The sequence below is a fragment of the Cynocephalus volans genome, chromosome 14 (assembly GCF_027409185.1).
Source record: "Cynocephalus volans isolate mCynVol1 chromosome 14, mCynVol1.pri, whole genome shotgun sequence".
Taxonomy (NCBI): Eukaryota; Metazoa; Chordata; class Mammalia; order Dermoptera; family Cynocephalidae; genus Cynocephalus; species Cynocephalus volans.
In genome coordinates this window covers 95,833,790-95,856,278 of record NC_084473.1, presented here as the reverse complement: position 1 = coordinate 95,856,278, position 22,489 = coordinate 95,833,790, and the positions used below count along the sequence as shown (strand labels likewise).

The following is a 22,489-nucleotide window of genomic DNA, read 5'->3' as shown; positions in this document are numbered from 1 at the left end:
AAAGAAAATTTTAATAATGTTAAAAGCAGATATTAATGAATTAGAAAACAAACCAAAAAAAGGAAATAAATAAACCTAAAGATGGCTTTTGGAATAATAAATAAAAGCAGATCTACTAACTATCCAATCAAAAAAGGGGCAGGGGCACAAATACACACGTGCACAAACAAATCAGGTGAAAACCACAAAAACGACTAGAGTCTACTTTGCTCGACTCTATATAAAGCAAAATTTATAACTTAAAGTGGATAATTTTCTAAGAAAATATTTTATCAAAATTGGAGTAAAATATAGTTATTCATGTTCTAATATGAAAAGGTAGTACTATACCATCTATACAGAAATGGTATATAATGGGTATCTCTGAATGGGTATGACAATTATTAACAGTTGTTGCCTGCGGAGAGGTAAATTGGTGGCCAAGTGACAACACTGGAAGGAAGACTGTTCAATGCATACAACACACACAATTTTTAAACCATATGATCATATTATCATCCCAAAATTAATTTAAATAGGAAATAACATTTCCTAATGTAAATAAAATACACAAAAGAAAATAAAAATAAAAACTGAAAATGCCACAGCAATTTGATCAATTCTCTTGTTATTTAACTTCTGTATTCATTTATAAATTACCTCCTTTGCATATTTTTGCCCACAGGCCAGCTAACTAACTAGCCTTATTAACCAAGTTAAATCAATGAATTTAAAGAAGAAATAGTAAAGGCCTCGGGCACTCTTACTGTAAAACACCAACTAGAATGTATATAACAGTAAAACAAGAAAACTGAATAAAAAGCAAAACTTTTCACACTGTGTACTAAACACTCCATGTAGCTAGAAATTCTCTAAACTCAGTTTTTTCAGAGACTAACTGTAGGTGCTCTTCCAACACAATGAGTTGTTATTTTATTATAGAATCTCAACTCAAATTCTACAGTTTAGGAACTTAAAAATTAAACAAGGCCTTTGGAATGTTTCTAGGAAAACTGCAAAAACAATGTGAATAAATAGGATGATATAAAAGATAATCTATCTGAAGTACTCTTTCCAAATTCTCACTATCTTTATGGTTATCACCAACATTATCTGGTTGTTATGGTTTAGGCAATATTCTGCCTGAGATCCACCTGTTAAAACTCATTTTGTCTCTTTGTAACCACTTGGAATAGCACTTAGCCTGCATCCATGTTGGCTGCCTGTTCTGTTTGGTGGTGGTTATACAGAATTCAGGTATTTTGGAAAAAGATACAACCTGTATCGGTCATGACCTTATTTTCATCCAACAGATATTGACTCTGTCAGAATAGTCAGAAAAATGACTTACTGAAAGATGACTGGGTAGAACTCTTAGAACCACTGGTTAGGCTGAGGAACCAGGCTAGGAGAGTGTGAAAATAAGGTTGGACCACAGCCAAAAATCACAGAAATGCTCCCAACACCACAGCTTGCAAAACCCTTACCCTGGACCTCTCCACCCTGTGGCCCCTGGAAAGACACTGCTGACACTGCCATCACCACCACCATCTATCATCAGAATGACTGTCCACAATCTCAGCTTCTTTATATGTTCTTATTTTTTATTGCTGGCATATAGAAATATAAACTGATCTTATATCCAGCCATCTTGCTAAATTCCCCTGTTGTTTCTAATAATTTGTCTATTCATTCTTTTGGATTTTCTGTGTCATCTGAAAGTAATGAAGCTCCACTCAAAGTCCAGGATGAGAATATCCAAGTGGCTGAGCCCAGGTCACAAGCCTGAAGCAAGTATCTGGCATTTTTAGTGGGAGGGAGGCACTTCATCCCACCAAAATTTGTAAGGTGGGGAACTCCCCAAACATAAGAATGGAGAGGAAAAAATTATTTTGCTAAAATCCATAGTACATTCTAGGGAAATATTTTGCCAGAAATGATCATGAGTGATAGAAATAACAAATAATAAGAGCACAAAATACGTAACAAAATAACACGAGGCATAGAGACAACAAAGGATCATTCCAATAAAAAAAGTTATAATTAAACTCAAAGTAAAAATAAACACAAGAATGATACAATCTTAACATCTGAACAACACACTTGGACCAATACCATGGATCCTTCAGGGCCGCTAGAATTCATTCCTCTCAACTCCTCCTGAAATTCCAGAATAGAGTCAATGAACTTTCAAAATAATGCAACAAGGGTCAACTGTTTAAAACTTTGCACACTTTATAAATGTCTCATCACATGTGCTGAATGGACCTCTAAGGGTGAAATGGCCAGAGAGAAACAAAGAACAAAAATATAGCTAATAATTAGTTTTCTGTCTCTCCTCTCCTCCCAGAGGGGCATCTTATGGTTGGTTCCCCTCCCTTACAAGAAAAAAAAAAGAATATGAAGAACAGAAAGTCAAACAGGGAAGAAAAGATTATGATAATCCTTGATTGCCTATAAGTATTCTTCTCCTGTTCTTTTTCATCCTTAATTTTCTCCTCATATGTTAAAATGGGCCAGAGATAATTCATGCCTTTATAAAAATTCCTGATTTATTTAAAAATGTTTGTAAGAGATATATTTATTTTTGCCCATTTAATCTAGATTAATTTCAAATGAGAGACTGAGGACGGTTTCACAAAAGGGAAAAGCTGGGACTTGAAGGATGAGTAAGAAAGAGAAAGGAAGAGGCAACATTCCAGACCATGAAATAATACAGATAGAACTGAGAATACACACGGTCTTACATAATGAACTGGGAGTAGAATGACTGCAGCACCGGCCTATTGACACTATAGTGAACCTTAAATGAACAGATGGGAAACCTGGAAGAGAAGCACTTTGGGAAAGCCAGAATTATTTAGTTATAAACAGCTTAAGATTTGCCCACAAAACGTTCAAATAATGTTATCAACTAGGCAGGTGGAAATACATGCTCAGGAAGAGGCTAGAGATCTAGGAACCAACTCACATGCATTCCTTACTCATTTTAAATGGGCCCTAGCCTACCAGAGCACTTATGTGAAAATTACTAATCAAGGTAGAATCAAATATAGTGATAAATAATTTTATATTGCCTAAAGCAATTCAATGAACTCTTTAAATTTAAATAAAGTCAGAATAGATTTTCTTGATTGAAATTCTACATAGATACACATACAGTCATCCCTCAGTATCAATGGGGGATTGGTTCCAGGACACACACACACACCCCCACCCCAAAATCTAAGGACGCTCAAGTCCTTGGTATAAAACAGGATAGTATTTGCATATAACCTATGCACATCCTCTCATATACTTTAAATCACATATACATTACTTACAATACCTAAGACAATATAAATGCCATGTAAATAGTTGTTATAATGTATTGCTTAGGGAACAATGACAAGAAAAAAAAGTCTGCACGTATTCAGTACAGACTCAACCACTGCAGGCCTAAGTACATTCTCCATCAGCTGTTGGTAGAATCCGTGGATGTGGAACCCATGGATATGAGAACCAACTGTACAAATACTGCAATTCAAGAGGATTCTTCAGAAAATGGGAATACTGCTGATGCTTGACGGCATTTTCAGTTTAAAACACCTCTCCATGTGTGATCATTTGTTTTGTGCCTCCCTGTAACGATGCTTTCAGAGATGAGGAAACTGAGGCTTGAGAGAGAGAAAATAACCTGTTTAAGTGTTAGTAAGTGGTAGAATCCAGCCCTGAACTCAGGTCCTCTGACTCCAAACCCAGTGTTACTGCATTTTAGTGACCAGATAAATGGCTATGGAAAGAGTTTCTTGAATCCATACGAACTATAGACTAAATACAATGTTTCAAGTATATAAGGATAGTTTTTCTTTCATAGCTTTGAGGCTTTTTTACTGATCAAAAATCAATATATACTCATTGTAAATAAATTCTAATTTTACAAAACTGTAAACAATAGAAAGTGACATTGCCCCATAATTCCAACTCTCAAGATATTTGCTACTAATAGTTTGAAGTATATTCCACAAGACTATTTTCCTTAAATATTTTATTAATGCTTATACAGGAGCTATATAAATGTGTTTAAGTGCTTAAATATATTTCTGTACTTGCAGATGTTTCTACAGGATCAGGTTTCAGAAGCAGAATGTCAGGTCACAGTGTGTACTTTAAATTTTAATAGCTATTACCAAGTTGCTTTCTAAAGAGGTTGCACCCATTTCTACTGGTATACAATATGTGACAAATTTGATTACTTAAAATGTAAAAATTTTATAAGACAAAAGACATCATAAACAAAGTTAATACAAATAAACTGAACAAAATATTTCAAAGAGTTAATTCCCCTCAATATGGAAATTTCTTACAAATCAAAAATTACAAATAAAAAAATGAGCAAAGATTATAAAAATAATAATAAATACAAATAGTCAACAACACATAAATCAATGTTTAATCCCCCTCAATAAAGAAATCCAAATTAAGCAAAAGCAAGGTAACATTTTTTTACCCATGAAACTGGTAAAATAAATAAAGACTAATATTACCTATGGGAACCGAGAAACGAGATCTCTCACAGACTGTTGAAAGGGGTAAGCTGACTCAGCCTCTGCAGGGCATTCTGGCCCTGTATGAATGTTTGGTATATGGACTCTGACCCAGCAAGTCCATGTTTAGGAATTAATACCAAGTAGGTAACTATACAAGCGCACAATGATTTATTTACAGAAGTGCTCAGTGAAGTGTTGCTAATAATAGCAAAAGCTCAGAAACAGCCTAAATGTCCATCAATCAGAAATCAAATAAATTATGTTAAAACTATACGATGGAGTATTTTATTGCCACAAAAAATGATGCTGTGATGTTTATTTTTTTTAGCACGGAAAAATGTCCATGATATTAAAATATGTATAGAATGCTCCCATTCACATAATCTTTTAATTCTATGTTTCCACGAACTTTTTGAAGTACTCCCATATGTGTATATAAGCCACAGGAAAAATTCCTTAAGATATATTTCAAAATATTAATAGTTACATCTTCATGGAGGAATAACAGATAATTTTTCATTATACATGATATAATTGTTTTGAATGTATGCATATGTATACTTTTCTATTAAGGAAAATATTAAGACCATTTTCATTTAAAAAGAGACGAGAACCTTGAAAAGTTGGCAGTCAGTGGGCCAGAACTAGACTATGTCCTAAATCCTTTCCCCTTCTGAAATTCTACACGATAGTTAAGGAAATATTTATTCTAGCGGGCTTGTTTCTCATATTTAAAAAAACCTGCTCAAGAATTATTATTTCCCTACATCTTTTCAGGAAACTAAAATACAAGAAATATAACTTTTCTCATTCACATGATTTTTGATATTTTAATAATAATGATGGTTGTATCCTGGGAGTATGAAGAAGGGGTGAAGAGAATAAAGAAATGATAAAACCCCAGCCTAGGCTAACCTTTCTTAGGTTTCAGGACTGCCAAAGAACATCAATGCAAATCTCCAAATTTAGGGCTTAGAGCTAAAGATTCTTAAAGATTTATGTGTGTAATACTATCCTATTGACAACAAAGATTACTGCTGCTGGTTTGTAACCACAGGAGAGAAGTTAAGGCAAACATAACCAGTTAGACTTACATTAAACTATCAGATGAAATATATTACCTAAACTTTACTTATCACATTTTTTTAAAAAATGTTCATAAAAGCATACGAGGGTACTTCAAAAGGTTCATAGAAAAATATAATTAAAAGATAATACAAACCTTTCCATGAAATTTTTGAAGTACCCTTATATTCAAATATTCATTTACGGTTTCAACTCTTACAGATTATATATGTTAAAAAGAAACAACAATTAAATAATTACCTCTCCTATGAAGACTACTATAACACAGTCCATCTTCTCTTCAGGATACAAATTATCAATAAGGGAATGAAGAGTTTCTATGAGGTAAGATTTAACTTCCCTCTTCACCGTGGGTATTCCCATTACTATTGAAACTGAAACAAAATAATACAGTAATTATATAAAAAGATTGTACAAGAACGTTACAGAAAAACACTAATATTTCAAAAGTATTCTACTCGTAAATTGATACAAATAATTGAGGTATTAAAACATACTAAGTTTCAGAAGGAAAAACAATCAGGTACAATACTGTAATTCCTTTCCATATGGCTTAACCATAAGACAAAATATAAAGGAACTGATAAAAACGAAAGACATTAAACCTCACAACAAAAATGAATGGCTGTAAAGTATAAACAGCAAATTTATTATACAACTGAAATTTAGAAACATTAAACATATCTTAAAACTAAATATCTTACATACCAGCTTCAAGTATTATGACACACTGAGAACGACACAAAATCACTGCCATAGTTTTCTTGCCAAAATGCATAACCTCAATCTAACTGTCCCAGATTGGAAAAGACTAAGAAAACATGACAATTAAATGAAATATGGGATCCTGAATTAGATCCTGGAACAGAAAATAAATAATAATGAAACAAATGACAAAATCTAAATAAGAGCTATGGTTGGTTAATAGTATAGCATCACTGTTAATTTCCTGGTTTTGATCATTGTAGTATGTTGTGTCTGATATGAACATTTAGGGACATGGGGTGAGGACATACAGAAATTTTGTATATTATTTGTGTAATTTTTTTAGTATAAAATTACAGTCAATTCTACTACAATGCTTGTTTTGAATGCAAATTTGTTCCTACAAGATTAATATATTAGGGAATAATTTAGGCATAACGTGAATTTCACATTTGCTTTTGTGCAATATCTCCTCTGAGGTAAATGCTCACTGGGTGAACAACAGAAAATTGTACCCAACTAAGTCAAGCTGAGAAAATTGAACCAAACCATGTAGAAAAATACACAAAACATACACATCTCAATCATCTACCACCTTCCTCAGTTCACCAGGCACTATCAACGACACCCACACACATCAGGAGTTAAAACTTGCCATCAGATTGCAGATAACCTGCCTTGTACCTTGTCACAATCCCTTAGAAGCTGTAACCCTTCTGCAGCCGACTTTAACAAACAGACATCAGGTCTTTTTCAAGGTAGAATACTATATTTATTGTAGCATTTATGTATTTCTTGATAATTTAACATGCATAAAATTGTGCTACAGTTTTTATCAGGTTCTTATCTTTTTTTATGTATAACTGACAAAATTGAATGTTATGATCCTAACCCCATTTTTCTCATTTTACTGCACAATTTTGCACAGCACAGTGATTTTTAGGAACATATATACTATATTATAGAACTATTTCAAAGTAAATTTTTAAAAATTATGTCTTAAAGTCTTTGTATTCTGAGTGTTATATATCAATAGAGAAGTATTTTGCACGTGTTAAAAATAACTTAGTTTTAATTATGTGACAATTTATTGGATATCCTATGAAATACTTGGAAGCTTAAAGACCATGGATCAACCGGTCTGCCATCAGGATTCTGCTGGTAAGAACACTAAGATTCAAAGGATTTAAGGAACTGCCCCAAGGTTCCATGCCATTCCTCTCTTCCATTTTAGGGATGAAAAGTTGTCAAGACTAAAAACAGGGAGTTGCTCTATTTGTTCTACACATATTTATTGAATACCCATTAAATGAAACACATTATTCTAGGTGTTAGGCATATAACGGTGAACAACATAGATTAAAGTCCCTGTCCTCATGTAACTTACATTCTAGAATGGGGAAAAAGATAAATAAATAATAGAAGGTCTTCAAAAAGTTGATGGAAAATGTATATTATGAAAAAACCACGCAGGGATTGCAACATTTTTTTGCACCAAAATAAACTTGTACTGACTTGTTATGACATGTCTAAACAGGATCTAGTTTGATGGACTAAGAACGATAAGACATCAGTTTGAAAAGAACCCCTACTGGAGCAACATGGATTCTGCTAAAATTGAAGCAAGAGGCTCCCGGTCAAGATGGCAGAGTAGACGGTCCCCAGCATCACTCTCTCCCACAAATCAACCAATTTACAACTATTAAAAAGCAACAGCCAAGGTGGGGCCACTAGAGCTCAGGGAAAGAGGAAGAGAGACCTACAGAGTGCATGAAGGTGGGAGAAGCCACGATGAGAGAAAGAAAAAACCCCTCTGACCATTTTGAGCCCTGGCCGCTTCAAGGCTGGGGCTGGTGAGCACACAGAGCAAGAGCTGGCAAAAGCCACAGCTGTGCCCTTTGGATGGAGTTGCTTAGAGGCTGCAGGGGAGAAGAGGGCCTTGGTGGCCCTCAGGCCAGCAAGACTACTAACAGGGTACCCTTGGACCCATATAGGTGCAAGGAGCACAACTGAAAAAAAGCAGCCACTCAGAGGCCAGTGAGTCATGGCAAAGGACCAGCATATAGCCCGTTCAATGGGAAGTGGTTTCAGCATGGGTGGTAGAGGAGATGGGACCACTGGGAAAACACAGGGGCCCAGCAAGGACAGCTGATGTGCCCCCCAATCAGCACAGGACCACTCAGTGGAGACTGGTCAGGAATATAGAACTACAGGGAGTGCAGTTTGCTGAAAAGACTCAGGCCCAGACCAGAGTTTCTATACAACCCAGGTCTACCAGATCTCACGATTCCCAGAAGCACCTATAAAGTCAACCATTAAAACCTGAGCTGTACAAAAAGCCTTCCCCAGGGAATCAGCAGCAAAGCAACAATTTAGCTCAACCACACAGCTCAAGTAATGGTCCCCACGGGAAGTTCCCCCATTTTAGAAGTAAGCAAAGGACAACAAATTAGTTCCAGCACAGAGTTTAAGTGGTGGGGACAGCAAATAATCCAATACAGACCTGAAAGTAAAAACAAAATACCCACATACCAGAGGCAAAGTTTGATATTAACTAGTAAAGGTCTCTCATCACCAAAGAACACCTATAAAACCTAGAAGGACTGGTAGTCCCCTGAGCTACCAAGCCAGGGAGCAGGGAGGGCTGGGGGCCTCAGCCATGCCTGCCCCCAACACCTGCAACCAGTCCTGAGGGAGGTGGGCTGAGGGCCTCAGCCATGCCCCACCGACACGCACAACCAACCCACTGAGCCACCACTGGAAGTGCCCTGGGCTCCCAAGCTGGGGCAGTGGGAGACGAGGGCTTCAGCCACACCCCTCTGACATCTGCACCCAGCCCAGCAATGACCAAGCCACTGCTGGAAGCCCCCTGGTCTCCCATGTAGGAATGAGGGGGATGCCATAGGCCACAACCCCACCCCTCCTCCTTCCACCTTCTCCCACCCTATTTTCTTTCCCTTTCCCCTATCCCCCTCCCCCAACACTCCACAACATCACTGAATGTAAAAAAAAGAAAATAGTAATATTAATAAACTTAGAAAAAAAATTGAAGCACATCAAATTTATGAAGACTGGTGAAATCACTAATGCTTTACAAAAAGTTTATGAAGACAATGCCCCAAAGAAATCAGCAGTTTACATATAACTTGTTTTAAGAAGGGATGAGATGATAGTTGAAGATAAGGCCTGCAGCAACAGGCCATCCACATCAATTTGAAAGGAAAAAATTAATCTTGCTTGTGCTCTAATTGAAGAGGACTGACAACTACAGCAGAAACAATAATCAACACCACACACATCTCAATTGGTTCAGCTTATACAATTCTGACTGAAAAATTACAGTTGAGCAAACTTTCCACTCAATGGGTACAAAAACTCTTGTACCCAGATTAGCTGCAGACAAGAGCAAAGCTTTCAATGAAAATTTTTAAAAAGTGGGATCAAGATCCTGAAGCATTTCTTCAAAGAACTGTAACAAGAGCTGAAACATGGCTTTACCAATACAATCCTGAAGACAAACCACAATCAAAGCCAAGGCTACCTAGAGATGGAAGTGGCCCAGTCAAAACAAAAGTGGACTGGTCAAAAGCAAAGTTCATGGCAACACTTTTTTGGACTGTTCAAGGCATTTTGCTCATTGACTTTCTGGAGAGCCAAAGAACAATCCCATCTGTTTATTATGACAGTGTTTTCAGGAAGTTAGCCAAAGCTTTAGCAAAAAAACACCCAGGAAAGCTTCATCAGAGTCCTTTTCCACCACAACAATGCTCCTGTTCATTTCTCTCATCAAACATGGGCAACTTTGCACGAGTTTCCTTGAGAAATCATTAGGCATCTACCCTACAGTCTTGAATTGCCCACTTCTTACTTCTTTTTGTTTTCTAATCTTTAAAAATCTTTAAAGGACACCCATATTCCTTCAGTAAATAATGTAAAAAAGACTGCATCGACATGGTTAAATTCCCAGAATCCTCAGTTCTTCAGGGTGGGACTAAATGGCTGGTATCATCACTTCTGAAAATGTCTTGAACTTGATGGAGCCTGTATTAAGAAATAAAGTTTATATTTCTTATTTTTATGTTTTAATTCAATTTTTCCATGAGCTTTTTGAAGTCCCCTTGTATAATCTTAGAGAATGATATGTACTATACAAGCTAAAATGTGGTAATGTTAGAAAGTGTGATGAATGAAGTGGGGTTTATTTACCTTTATAGATAGTGTGGTCATGGAAGGCCTCTCTGTTATCAACTGAGCTGGTAACTATGATGAGAAAGAGCTAAGGAAGAACATTCCAGAAGAGGAACATTCCAGAAGACAGAATGATCTCGAAATAGTCAAGAAATAGCAAGAACAGAATGTATCTAAAGCAGAATAAGCCTAGATTCAGACAATCTGTTGGGGGTCGGATCACATATAACAAATTTAGTTTTAATTCTCAGTGCAAGAGAAAGCCATTGTAAGGTTGTAAACTGGGGAGTGATATCAGGTATGTAATTCTGAGAGATTACCAAATTTTGTGGAGAATAAAAGCATCATTTTAAGAGTAAAAGCATTTGAGAGAGGTCAGTTAGAAGTTACTGCACTTATAAAAGGAAAAGATGATGGTTTGAATTAGGGTGTCTGAAGAGATGGAGATGAATGGGTGGACTTAGGATATAGTTTGGAGACCCTCACCAATGGGGCTTCAGACTGGGAGAGGCAAGGGGAGGGGAGGAATCAAGGATGACTTGAGTAAGTGAATGCGGTATCTTTTGTCCAGAACAACACATCTGAGGGGGGGAAAGGCTCCGAATTAAAATTTGTTTTCATTGGACACAGTGGAATTTTCTGTACATTTTACTTGAGAGAAGGTGAGTACAAAGCAATGTGCAGTCATAACTGTAGTGACCAGAATACTGCTTAAGTGTGAATCCAAAACAGTACAGCTTTTAAATTTTAAAGAATTTGGTAAGCTATTGCTGGGTTTTTCTTTTGCCAATAGCAAACTTCTTTTTTATTCATGACAGTATTTATAAATGTGTGTTTTGGAGGGATTGTTTAAATTCTTTTTCCTAGTTTCCTTTCTCTTCAGGATAGATTCTTTCAACAAGTTAATTTGTAGTAATGACTGTGTTGACTTCAATTTTGGAGTGTAGTAGCTATGTTAAAAACTAACTTTTGGATTTTATTGAAGCCAATACAGAACTTGCTACTGTGTGTTTTCTCGGTGATAAATATAATACTCACAGGAAAAAAAAAAATTCTGTTTGACCATTGTTCTTTGAGATGTCAAAACACAGGATCAGTTACCCTGGAAGCAAATTTCCATGTACCTTACCTCAGAATTTAAGTAAAAAAATATTTCAAATATTTAGAATATAGATTATAAGTATAACTATGATGTGAAGCATTCCTAGAAAACGTTAACTCACATGGAGTTCAAAGACTATGTTTATGGAAAAAACTAAACACACGCTGACCTGGAGTATGCAAACAGAAATGGTCTAAGGTAATAACACAAATTCCCTACTCCCTACTACACTCTTGGGGATTTTTTCAGTTTCTGTTTTGTTTTGTATAAGTTTAGATGGCATGTTTAGAGAATAAGCCTTTGTTCCCAAATATATTCTATTTTAGAGCTGAAATTTAAATTCCTTAGTTTAACAAGGCATTCAAGGACTCCAAAAACACTAAAAATAAAAGTACTAATTTTGGCCAACCTACAGACATAAAAAGGCAGTTTTCTCTGCTTTCTGAGCCCACGATAAATTACATTTCTTGGTCCCCTTATGGTTGGGGACAGTCAGGAGAAGTGATGTGACCAGTAATAGCTCATATGTCACTAGCTGTGTAATCTATGGGCTAAGCTCCTCTAACTGCTGTGAAATCCTTCACAGTTGTCCTTTCCCTTTGGCAGAGCAGCCAGTAACATTCAAGACGGTGACTGCACTGCCAGCCTGGATCCCAGAGTGATCTATAACGCACGAAGCCCCCCAGCAACCATGATGGACATGTACTATGAGCAAAAAATAAATAAACCTTTGTTATTTATGCCACTGGGATTTTGGAGCGAGCATAACCCAGCCAGTCCTATTTGATACAATGTTCTGTGATTTTCAATCCAGAAAATGTATATATTCTAAGGGGTTAGAGTTCAGAAGAAATATGTCACCAAAGTGAAGAATATCAACATATTCTTTTAGGCAGGAGCAAAGTGAACCAAGAAACCAAACAGGAGAGACAAAGGGCTGGACTAAGTATTTTGTTCTATTGTTTCACTGTCCAATATTTCCAATTCAAATATTAATTATGCATATAGTATATTATGTACCAGAAATCTAAAATGTAGTCATAAGATAGGTAAGGCCCCTGCCTTGTGGTGTTTATAATTTGACAAAGCTATAACTGTTACTATTTCAGCTTTCTTCCACTTTCCTGGAAAGCTTTTGAATTCTAGTACTTATTTCCTTTAAAATCAAGAAAAATTTAGGAACAGTCTTAATTTGGCATTTTCAATCTTCAATTACTCAGTCTACCTTCAGTTATAACTAAATTATGTTTCTTTTAAAATATTCATTGCTAGTCAAATATTTTTAGCCTATCATGTTTCCTTATGCTTTGATTTTAGTCATCTTATTCCCTATTTCTTTCCCTTATATTCCATAACGGTATGTTTTTCTCTTCTTCTGCCTAGTTGCACCTTCTTTGTCTCTGTCTTCCCTATCTTCATCTCCCTCTTTCCCTGGAAATTAACTGCTGGAAGACTTCAAGGCCTAGTCCTAGGTTCCAGGTGATCTCTTCCATTCCTGTGCCTTCAACAACCACTTACACACAAACAATGATTCATAAAATTAAATCTACCTCAGATCTCTTTTGAGTCCCATATCTAAATATCCAACTGCCTAGTTAACATCTCTACTGTAATATCTCAAAATAATGTCCAAATTTATTACATCTAAATTTAATTTCTGATCTTCTCTTGTAAACCAATGCTGAAAAACACTTTCTATTGTCCCCTATCTCAGTGACCAGCACCCACCATGCATCCAGTTACTCTATCCAAAAACCTAGGACTTCTCCTTGACCACTCCCTCTACTTCAGTCCACAAACCCATCACTACCTCTTCCTTTATATGTTACCATATATTCCAAACAACTCTTAAACCCATCTTCATCCTTCCGTCTCTACTACTCCCACTACTCCCTAGACCGAGTTCATTCTCTCCCAAGTGGATCACTAAAACAGCCTGTAATCTTTCACATTCACTCTTCTTAACACATCCTCACAATCATTCTTCTATTGCAGCAAATGTGATCTTTGGAAAATTTAAATCTTATAACAAGTCCTGTTTAAAATCCTCCAATTACTTCCCACTCAGGATAAAAACCAAAATCCTATAAACAGTCTTTGCTATGAATTGAATGTCCCCCCCGCCCAAAAAAATTCATTGAAGCTTGATCCCCCCCCCCATTGTAACAGTGTTAAGAGGATGGGAAATCTAACTATGGTATTTGAAAGGTGGGGCCTTTAAGAGGTGATTGGATTCTGAGGACTGTGCCTTCATGAATGGATTAATGTTTAATGGATTATCAGGGTGTGGTTCTTTCTGATGGTTTATAAGGAGATCAAGTGAGCATGTTAACTTTCTTGCTCAAGCCATGCTCACAATGTGATACCCTGTGTCACCATGGGATCCTGTAGAGAGTTCCCACTCAGAAGAAGGCCCTCATCAGAGGTCCCCAGGGACCATGGACTTCCCAGACTCCAAAACTGTAAGAAACAAATTTCTTTTCTTTATAAATTACCCAGTTTCTGGTATTCTTTTATAATTCCACGGTCCATCACAGGGCTTTCGTGGTGCTCTTCCCATTTTCTGGAATACTCTTTTCTCCCACTGTGGCAGAAAGAATAAAGGCCCCCTAAAGATATCCATGCCCTAATTCCCAGAACCTGTGAATGTGTTCTTACATGGCAAAATGGACTTTGCAGATGTGAATAAGCTAAGGATCTTGAGGTGGGAAAATTATCCTGGACAACCCAGTGGACTTAATGTAATTACCAGAGTCTTTATGAGAGGAAGGCAGGAGGGTCAAAGTGAGAGAAGGAGATTAACAACAGAAGCTAGAGGGTCACAGTCAGAGGGATATTCGAAGATACTATGCTTTGAAGATGAAGGAAGCGGCCACAAAGGAATGAAGGTGGCCTCTAGAAGCTGGAAAAGACAAGAAAACAGATTCTCCCCTACAGCATCCAGAAGGAACACATTCCTGTTGACACCCTGACTTTAGGACTTCAGCCCTCCAAAACTGTAAGGTAATAAATTTGTGTTGTTTAAAGTCATTGAGATTGTGGTAATTTGTTACAGCAGCAATAGGAAACTGGTATACCTATCTTTACCAGTAAAGTACATTACTGGTCTCAGGTAAAATGTATTTTTTGAAACTTCCCTGAACCCCTTAATTAGGTCAAATGCTCCTTTTGCATATTCTCAATGCATCGTTTATATCACTATTGAAAGATTTTATAATTTGAATAATGCACACCACTTTTACTAGACTGAAGCTCCACAAGACTATAAGCCACATCCAATTTTGTACACCAAAGTACCTGGCACATAGCCGGTGCTCATGGACTTTCACTCCAGCAAATACATAAAAAATCACATGCTATCCTCTATAATCCAGTAGTGCATTTTGATACATCTCAGCCATCCTGCTCTGTCCTGAATCAGCCCTTAATCTGAAGACCTGCATATTTTTCCAACTCAAAGAAATTTTCTTTTATTATTTATTTATTTCTTCCCTTCCCTTGCCTTTGTCCTCTCCTTCTGATGCATATCAAAATTTTTGTCTACTTCCATTCTTTATGCACTTTATGCTGCATTCTGGAACAACTACACAGCTCAATCTTTCTGACCACTAATTTGATCTTTAGCTGTGTCTACTCTTAATCAGCCCATCTAGAAAGAAAGTTTAAATATAATCATTGAAATGGGACTGGTGCATTTAGCTCAATTGGTTAGAGCATGGTGCTGATAACACCAAGGTCCAGGGTTCAATCCCTGTACCAGCCAGCCACCAAAAAAAAAAAAAAGAAATAAAACCTTAAGTTTTCCAACTGATCATTTTATAACATTTTAAAATATGAGTTATATTTTATGAGTCATTTTATATCATTTTATGAGTTGTCCTCTCTCATCCCTCTAAAAATATATTGATTATATTATTTTTAAATCATATTGTTTGCTCTACAAAGTGTGATTTACTTGAGTATTAAGTTCTTTATGGTGTTGATTTTCTTAAATATTTGGTAACTCCTAGTTGTAGAAGATGCCCTTTTACCCAACTGTAGTTGTTGTGTCTGTTTAATGCAGTCTGCCTTTGCAAATTTTGTGGGAAGATAGGGATCTGGGGCTGGGTGAGTGGGCTGGCAGTTTTTTGTTCTAGATGTGAGAATTCCAGCCCCTCTCCTGGTAGCCACATGAAACACTGACCTCTCTCGAAGGCTTAGCTGTTCCGAGTACTGTTCCCCTAATAATCAGCCTGACCACTGAAAAACAGAATTTTTTGCAAGAAGTTTTTTTTCTAATCTAAAAAACAGGAGTTCTTAATATAAAGTCCCTCAATAGGTTCTGGGGTTCCAGAAATTACATGCAAAATTATTTTTCTATGTGCATTTTTCTAAGGAGACATTGATATTTTTCTATGTGCATTTTTCTAAGTAGACTTCTCCTAGAATATTCAAAGGGTTCTATAACTCTAAGAACCACTGCCTATGGATTCAGGAAGGAAATTTTTAACATAAATCTGGGTGTTTTGTTTTCTTTTCCCAAGCTGTCTTCTTTTTCTACCTTTCAAAAATAGTGTCAACTTTATAAGAATGTTAACTACTGAAAAGCTGGTTGACCAAGATCTTATTATATTTATAGTGAATAAAGTCATATAAACAAATGGGATAGAAGTATCTTCAAAATAAACAAATGGGATAGAATAAGTATCTTCAAAAGGAAGAGAACTGTCACATCCATAAAATAAGAACAGGATACTATGTAAGAACTATTAGAGACTGAGAAGTTTTAAATGCCTTTAAAAGCACTTCCACTTCCTTTTCCTTGCTATCCTTATTAATGAAGATACAGTCTAAACGAACAAACCCACAATTGGCTAAGGCATCTGACCCAAATCATGATGAACACAGTATCAGCTACAAAAATAATCAATCAATGTTCTGAAGAAAATAATTTAGAGTATCCTACACATCTTATTAGTCTTTGTGCATCTAGCACTTGCAGAGTGCCTGGCCTCAATAAATATGTCTTGAATCAGTAAAGAAATGGAAGAATGAGTTAGCCTGAAGACATTTTAACAGTTAGCACCTCCTTAGGAATGCAGTATTTATTTTTAAATGATTAATAAAATAGAAATAAGGCAAAACTAAAACAAGATGAATGTAAAAGCTTATAGATCAAATAGTATGAGAAAATATGACCCCCAAAAAGGCAGTAAAATACTTAAGAATCGTACTGAGTCAAAAAGAGACTAAATCAGCTTTTCAAAAACATTAACAAAAAAATGAATTTCCATGTCTAAGAGGTAATCATTTTGTCACTTGTTAAAGACTTGTAGGAGAACAAAATAACACTTTGGTCTCAGTATGTTAAAATTTACAAAGAGGGCTGGCCAATTAGCTCAGTTGGTTAGAACATAGTGCTGACAATACCAAGATCCAGGGTTTGATCCCTGTACCAGCCAGCCACCAAAATAAAATCTACAAAGAAAAGATAAAGTCAAAATGGAAAAAATTAAAAGTATAAGAGTGGCAAAAAGGTCCTAGAAGAAAAATTCAAGAAGTTCTGGTGGCTCTGACAAGGGCAGAAAAAAATGCTATAAATTATCTTTTGAGTATATTAGAAAAAAGAGGAAAACCAAGTGTTTCTATTATTGTATGAAAAGTTAAATAAAACTATCTACTTGCATCTCTGTAAAAAAAAAAAAAGTAGGGCAGACATAAGGAAAACCTTTTTGACATGACTTTAAGCTATTAACGTTGAAATAAGATACCAGAAAGAAAAAAGTCATCTCTCTGCCTCCCAAATTTATAAAACAGAAAAATTATAAAGGTTTAAACATTTGTCTACCTGGGGATGGGGACTGAACTAGATTTCTCATGATCCTTTTCAGTAATATTATTCTGGTCTATGGAGAAAAATGTCCAGTTCCTTTCAACATGGACTTTAGAATGAGTCCCAAGTTACTGCACACAGATAAACAATTTTTATTCTTTGTCCTGCCAGACTTCTGATGTCAACATAATGCTCTAAGACATAATTACAGACCAGTAGTACAACCACACTAAGAAACTAAACAAACATACCTCCTCTTCTGCCACTGCCAATCTGCACAACAGGTTGAAGGCTTCCTTCATTTTGTAATAAATGAGGCAAATGATAATAAATACTTGGCACTTTAAGAGATTTTTTGCTTGTTAACTCCTTTAATAGCTTTAGGGTATTATCTGAAATACAGAAGTATAATTAATCTACAGGAATATCTTACTTTATAGATGTTGCTGACTATAAAAATAGCAGTAAAAATTTACAAGAACTAAAAAATTTTCTTTCCTAATTTCATACTTAGGTGAATGAGATCTCTATTTCAAATCAAAAGAACACTTTTGCAATCAGAGTCTCATAGAGTCGTGATGTTGATAAAAACAGGCTAAATGAAGCCAAGAAGGTCAGCCAAACCAACATGAGAAGGTGGAATGTTAAATCACTCAAAACCAACATGAGAAGGTGGAATGTTAAATCACTCAAAACCAACATGAGAAGGTGGAATGTTAAATCACTCACCTTTATAATGTTTCAGAACTCAGACTTACTGAATAGACTCCAAACACACTATCCACTTATGAAAAGGTAATAATAATTACAGTCACCACCAATAACTTTCACTTAATTTTTGCATTTATATTTTATCAAAATTTCACAAGAAAGATATACTTTTTCTGAAAAATTCAAGTAAAATACTTTACATAGCACAAGTTAAGTATGCTCAGTACAGATCACAAATTTCAAATAGTTTCAGTTTTTATTAGAAGGAACAATGAATTATTTAATATGATATGAAATAAAAACTTGGTAGTATAAGCAATATAAGCAATATTGTTTTAAAATTTCATTAAAATAGAATTTAACCTTTTAAACAAGTAAGTTAGCAGTATGGACTTGTAGCCTAAACTCTATTAAAATATGACAAAAACCAAAAATTCACAATAGAAATGCAAATAATTTTCATACATAACATTAGTTTAGCCTCATGAGTAAAGAAACAATAAAAAATTACAATATGAGGGTACTACAAAAAGTTCATGAAAAGATTCATATTATCCTTTAATTCTATTTTTCTACAAACTTTTTGAAATACCCTCATATACCGATTTCCACTTATCAAATTAGATTAAATAATAATATTAAATGTTGGTGATAATGTGATAAATGTATCAGGTATTCAGGACAGAATCAAAAACCCTAAAACATTTCTGTCCTATTATTCAGTAATTTGCCTTTTAAGAATTTAGCTTTTGACCACTCAAGAATATTTAGTGATTATCACTTTTGTTCCAGCAACTGTGCCATGTGTTTGAAAATCAACAGTCATCAAAACATAGACCCTGTTGTTAAGTCATAATTTAATGAAATAACTTAAGGGCTACCAGAAATGTGATCAATTTATATACAAAGATGTTCATCACTGGATTATATACTGGGGGGAAACCCCCCCCCCAAAAAAAAAACCATTTGACTGATCACAGAAAAATGTTTAATATATTATGGTATATATTACCATATATTACATATTATATTACATAGCCAGCATATTACACCTTTTAAGAGCAGTATTTTGAAAAGTATTTAATAACATAGTAAAAATGCTCATAGCATAATTCCAAGAGTAAAAATCAGGCTATAACACACTATCACAATTTTGAAGAAAAATATACATGGAAAAAAGTCTAGAAGGAAAAAAATATTAACAGAAATCACCTAGCATCAGGCTTATGGGTGATTTATTTTTTATCTATACCATTCCAGAATTTTAAACGTTACTGTGAACATACACAAATTCTATCATTGGTGGGGGGAAGAAAGGAACATGAAACTTTACAAATAAGGTAAGGTAGTAGAACTCAAGATGAGAGGAATTCATGTTTTTTTAGAATAGGTGAAGCCAAAGGATAAAGTATGTTAATCTAGAAAGATTATGCAAATTTGGAGGCAACTGATTATATATGTATATCAATTTAATATCTGAAAAAGAAGAGCACAGAAACAAAGAGAAGATAATCGGCATTCATGTTACTCTGACCAGAAGTTCTCAGAGAAGGAACGGGTCAGATATTCCCAAAAGTATCCATTATAAAACCATGTATCTTCTTTATTATAAATCAGATTTAAGAGTATTAATTAGTTCAAATAGATCAAAGATTTCTCCAGGGTCCATTTGAAGTCCACATATATGTCACAACATAAACATGCATAAACACAAAGATAAATTTTAATCTCATTTTGAATATGTTTTCTAAAGATGCAGGTTCTCCACAATTGTCAGTGAAACTTATACAACAGAAATTTAATTTAATATTATTCTCTTAAAATCAAATTTAGCAATTAATAAAAATTATTTTATAATTTACAAGAATAGAAAGTTTTGTGTGGTGATTGTTCTCTCTGAAAAGGATAATAAATGCTGGCTGACAAACTACTATACAACTTTCAAATAAAATACCGCACATAACCCTTTAAAAATATAATCTTTTTTTGGGCCAGCCCCGTGGTTCACTCGGGAGAGTGCAGCGCTGGTAGCGCTGAGGCCGTGGGTTTGGATCCTATATAGGGATGGCCGGTGCACTCACTGGCTAAGCATGGTGCAGATGACACCGTGCCAAGGGTTGCGATCCCCTTACTGGTCAAAAAATAATAATAATAATCTTTTTACAATTAAAAAAATCATTTGTACCTGAAAATTTATTCAGTGCAACCTTACTTCCATTTGTTTCTGCTCCTACACGTCTGAACTGTTGCACAATGGTATTTAATTCCGAAGAGCGCTGCGAGATTCTATGTTCAGCTATTCGAAGACGTTCTTTCAAAGCAAGAAATTCTCGTTGATAAGCAATCAGTTTTTCTAGAAGCAAACCCAAAAAAGTTATTAGTGTATTTAAAAAAAAAAAAACCCAAACAACATAATCCAAACAGAACTGTAAGATTAGAAAGTTTAAAGTCAAATTTTTCAGAAGAAAATGTTTATTCATTGATACAGAACTGAAAATGAAAAAGAGCCCTGACTTACATAACAAAGCAACCACTACCTTAGTGCTCTTATTATTGGTAAGAATGTGAGAACTTTCTACTGAGCACTCCAGAAATTTAAAGATGGAGAAAGGATAAAACTTTTTAGAATTAACACTTTAAGCATAATACAAACATCATTTCTCAAAAGGTACAAACAATTACAAAGATCATATTTTTATCAACCAGATAGAGATGAGGCAGAAACTGATGATAATATACATAATAATATAATGAAGTTTACATATTTTATAGCATTTTTAATCATTCATTTCTATAGGCTAAATGTTTCCTCTGCAATTCCTATTCTGAAAAGATTTTCCTAGGCCAGAGTTTGGTCAAATTCCTGATCCCTAAAAACTAGATCAGCTATATGTACAAGAAACCTATTAAAAGTCATTCATTTTAATAAATGGACAGAATCACAGGTCAAGAAAACCTGGTCTGAGGAATAAAAGTGGATTTTATGAGGCTAAATGTAGGCATTTAAAAAATGAATATAAATGAGACAACTCAGAGACAAAGCACGCATGAGATGAGGCCCAAGGACAGATCTGGACACTACTACCCAAGAGATGGTGGAAGAAGAGAAACCATTCTCTTACTTGGTCGGCGGCACTGAATGGCAACTGAGGCTGTGAGAGTGGTATGAACAATTTCCACAATCTCATTAAATTAAGAAAAAACAGAACAATGATTTTCAACTTCTGTATCATGCTCAATAACCTAAAGCTACTATTATGACACCTAAGCTAAACAAACCGTAGGCAATTTTTAATTTAACACTATAATCTCTGCTTTATTCAAGGATAAACTCAGTAAGAAACAAGATGTATGAAAAATGAATCTGTATGCTTCATAAAGCTAGTCAATTATACAATGTTGATTACTCTTTTCTTTGTCCATTACATAAAAGCCCACACAGTAAATACCTCTTAAGAATTGTGGAAGGGTAAAAAGTCTCTCTTGCTTAACCGCCATGCTTCCCTACTTGAATAATGAAAGCGTATTGGTCTGTTTTGTGTTGCTATAACAGAAATACCTGAGACTGGGTAACTTATAAAGAACAGAAGTTTATTTGGTTTACGATTCTGGAACAGCTGCATCTGGCATGGGCCTCAGGCTGCTTCTACTCCTGGCAGAAAGCATCAGGCAGCCAGTGTGTACAAGTAGATCACATGGCGAGAGGAAGTGAAAGGGAGAGGGAGAGAGGGAGAGGAGAGGGGGATGGGAAGGGAGGGGAGGGGGGAGGAGAGAGGAGGAGGGGGAGGGGAGGAGAGAGGAGGAGGGGGAAGGGGAGGGGAGAGAGGAGGAGGGGGAAGGGGAGGGGGAGGGGAGGGGGGAGAGGGGAGGGAGGGGAGGGGGGAGAGGGGAGGGAGGGGAGGGGGGAGAGGGGAGGGAGGGGAAGGGGGAGGGGAGGGGGGAGGGGGGAGGGAGGGGAGGGGGAGGGGAAGGGGGAGGGGGAGGGGAGCGGGGTCATGGGGGAGACGGGGGAAGGGGAGGGGAGGGGGGAGAGGGGGGAAGGGGAGGGGAGGAGAGAGGAAGAGGGGGGAGAGAGGGGGAGGAAAAGGGAGGAGGGAGGGGGGAGGAAGAGGGAGGAGGGAGGGGGGAGGAAGAGGGAGGAGGGAGGGGGGAGGAAGAGGGAGGAGGGAGGGGGAGGAAGAGGGAGGAGGGAGGGGGAGGAAGAGGGAGGAGGGAGGGGGAGGAAGAGGGAGAAGGGAGGGGGAGGAAGAGGGAGGAGGGAGGGGGAGGAAGAGGGGATGGGGAGAGAAGGTGTCAGGGTCTTTTAAACAACCAGCTCTCCCGGGAATAATGGAGCAAGAACTCACTCATTACTCCCCCCTCCCCCAGGGAGAGCAT

General features: G+C 36.3%; 1 protein-coding gene across 1 annotated transcript in view; it reads right to left on the bottom strand.

Annotated features, from left to right (window-relative positions):
* Positions 1-22,489, bottom strand: part of MGAT4A (alpha-1,3-mannosyl-glycoprotein 4-beta-N-acetylglucosaminyltransferase A) — a 109,002-nt gene that overhangs the window by 48,697 nt on the left and 37,816 nt on the right. Inside the window, exons 2-4 of the mRNA XM_063078591.1 lie at positions 20,298-20,465; positions 17,653-17,793; positions 5,835-5,968 (exon numbers count right to left, since the gene is read on the bottom strand). Of these exons, the coding sequence (XP_062934661.1) occupies positions 5,835-5,968; positions 17,653-17,793; positions 20,298-20,465 (443 nt within the window). The remainder of the gene's footprint in view (positions 1-5,834; positions 5,969-17,652; positions 17,794-20,297; positions 20,466-22,489) is intronic.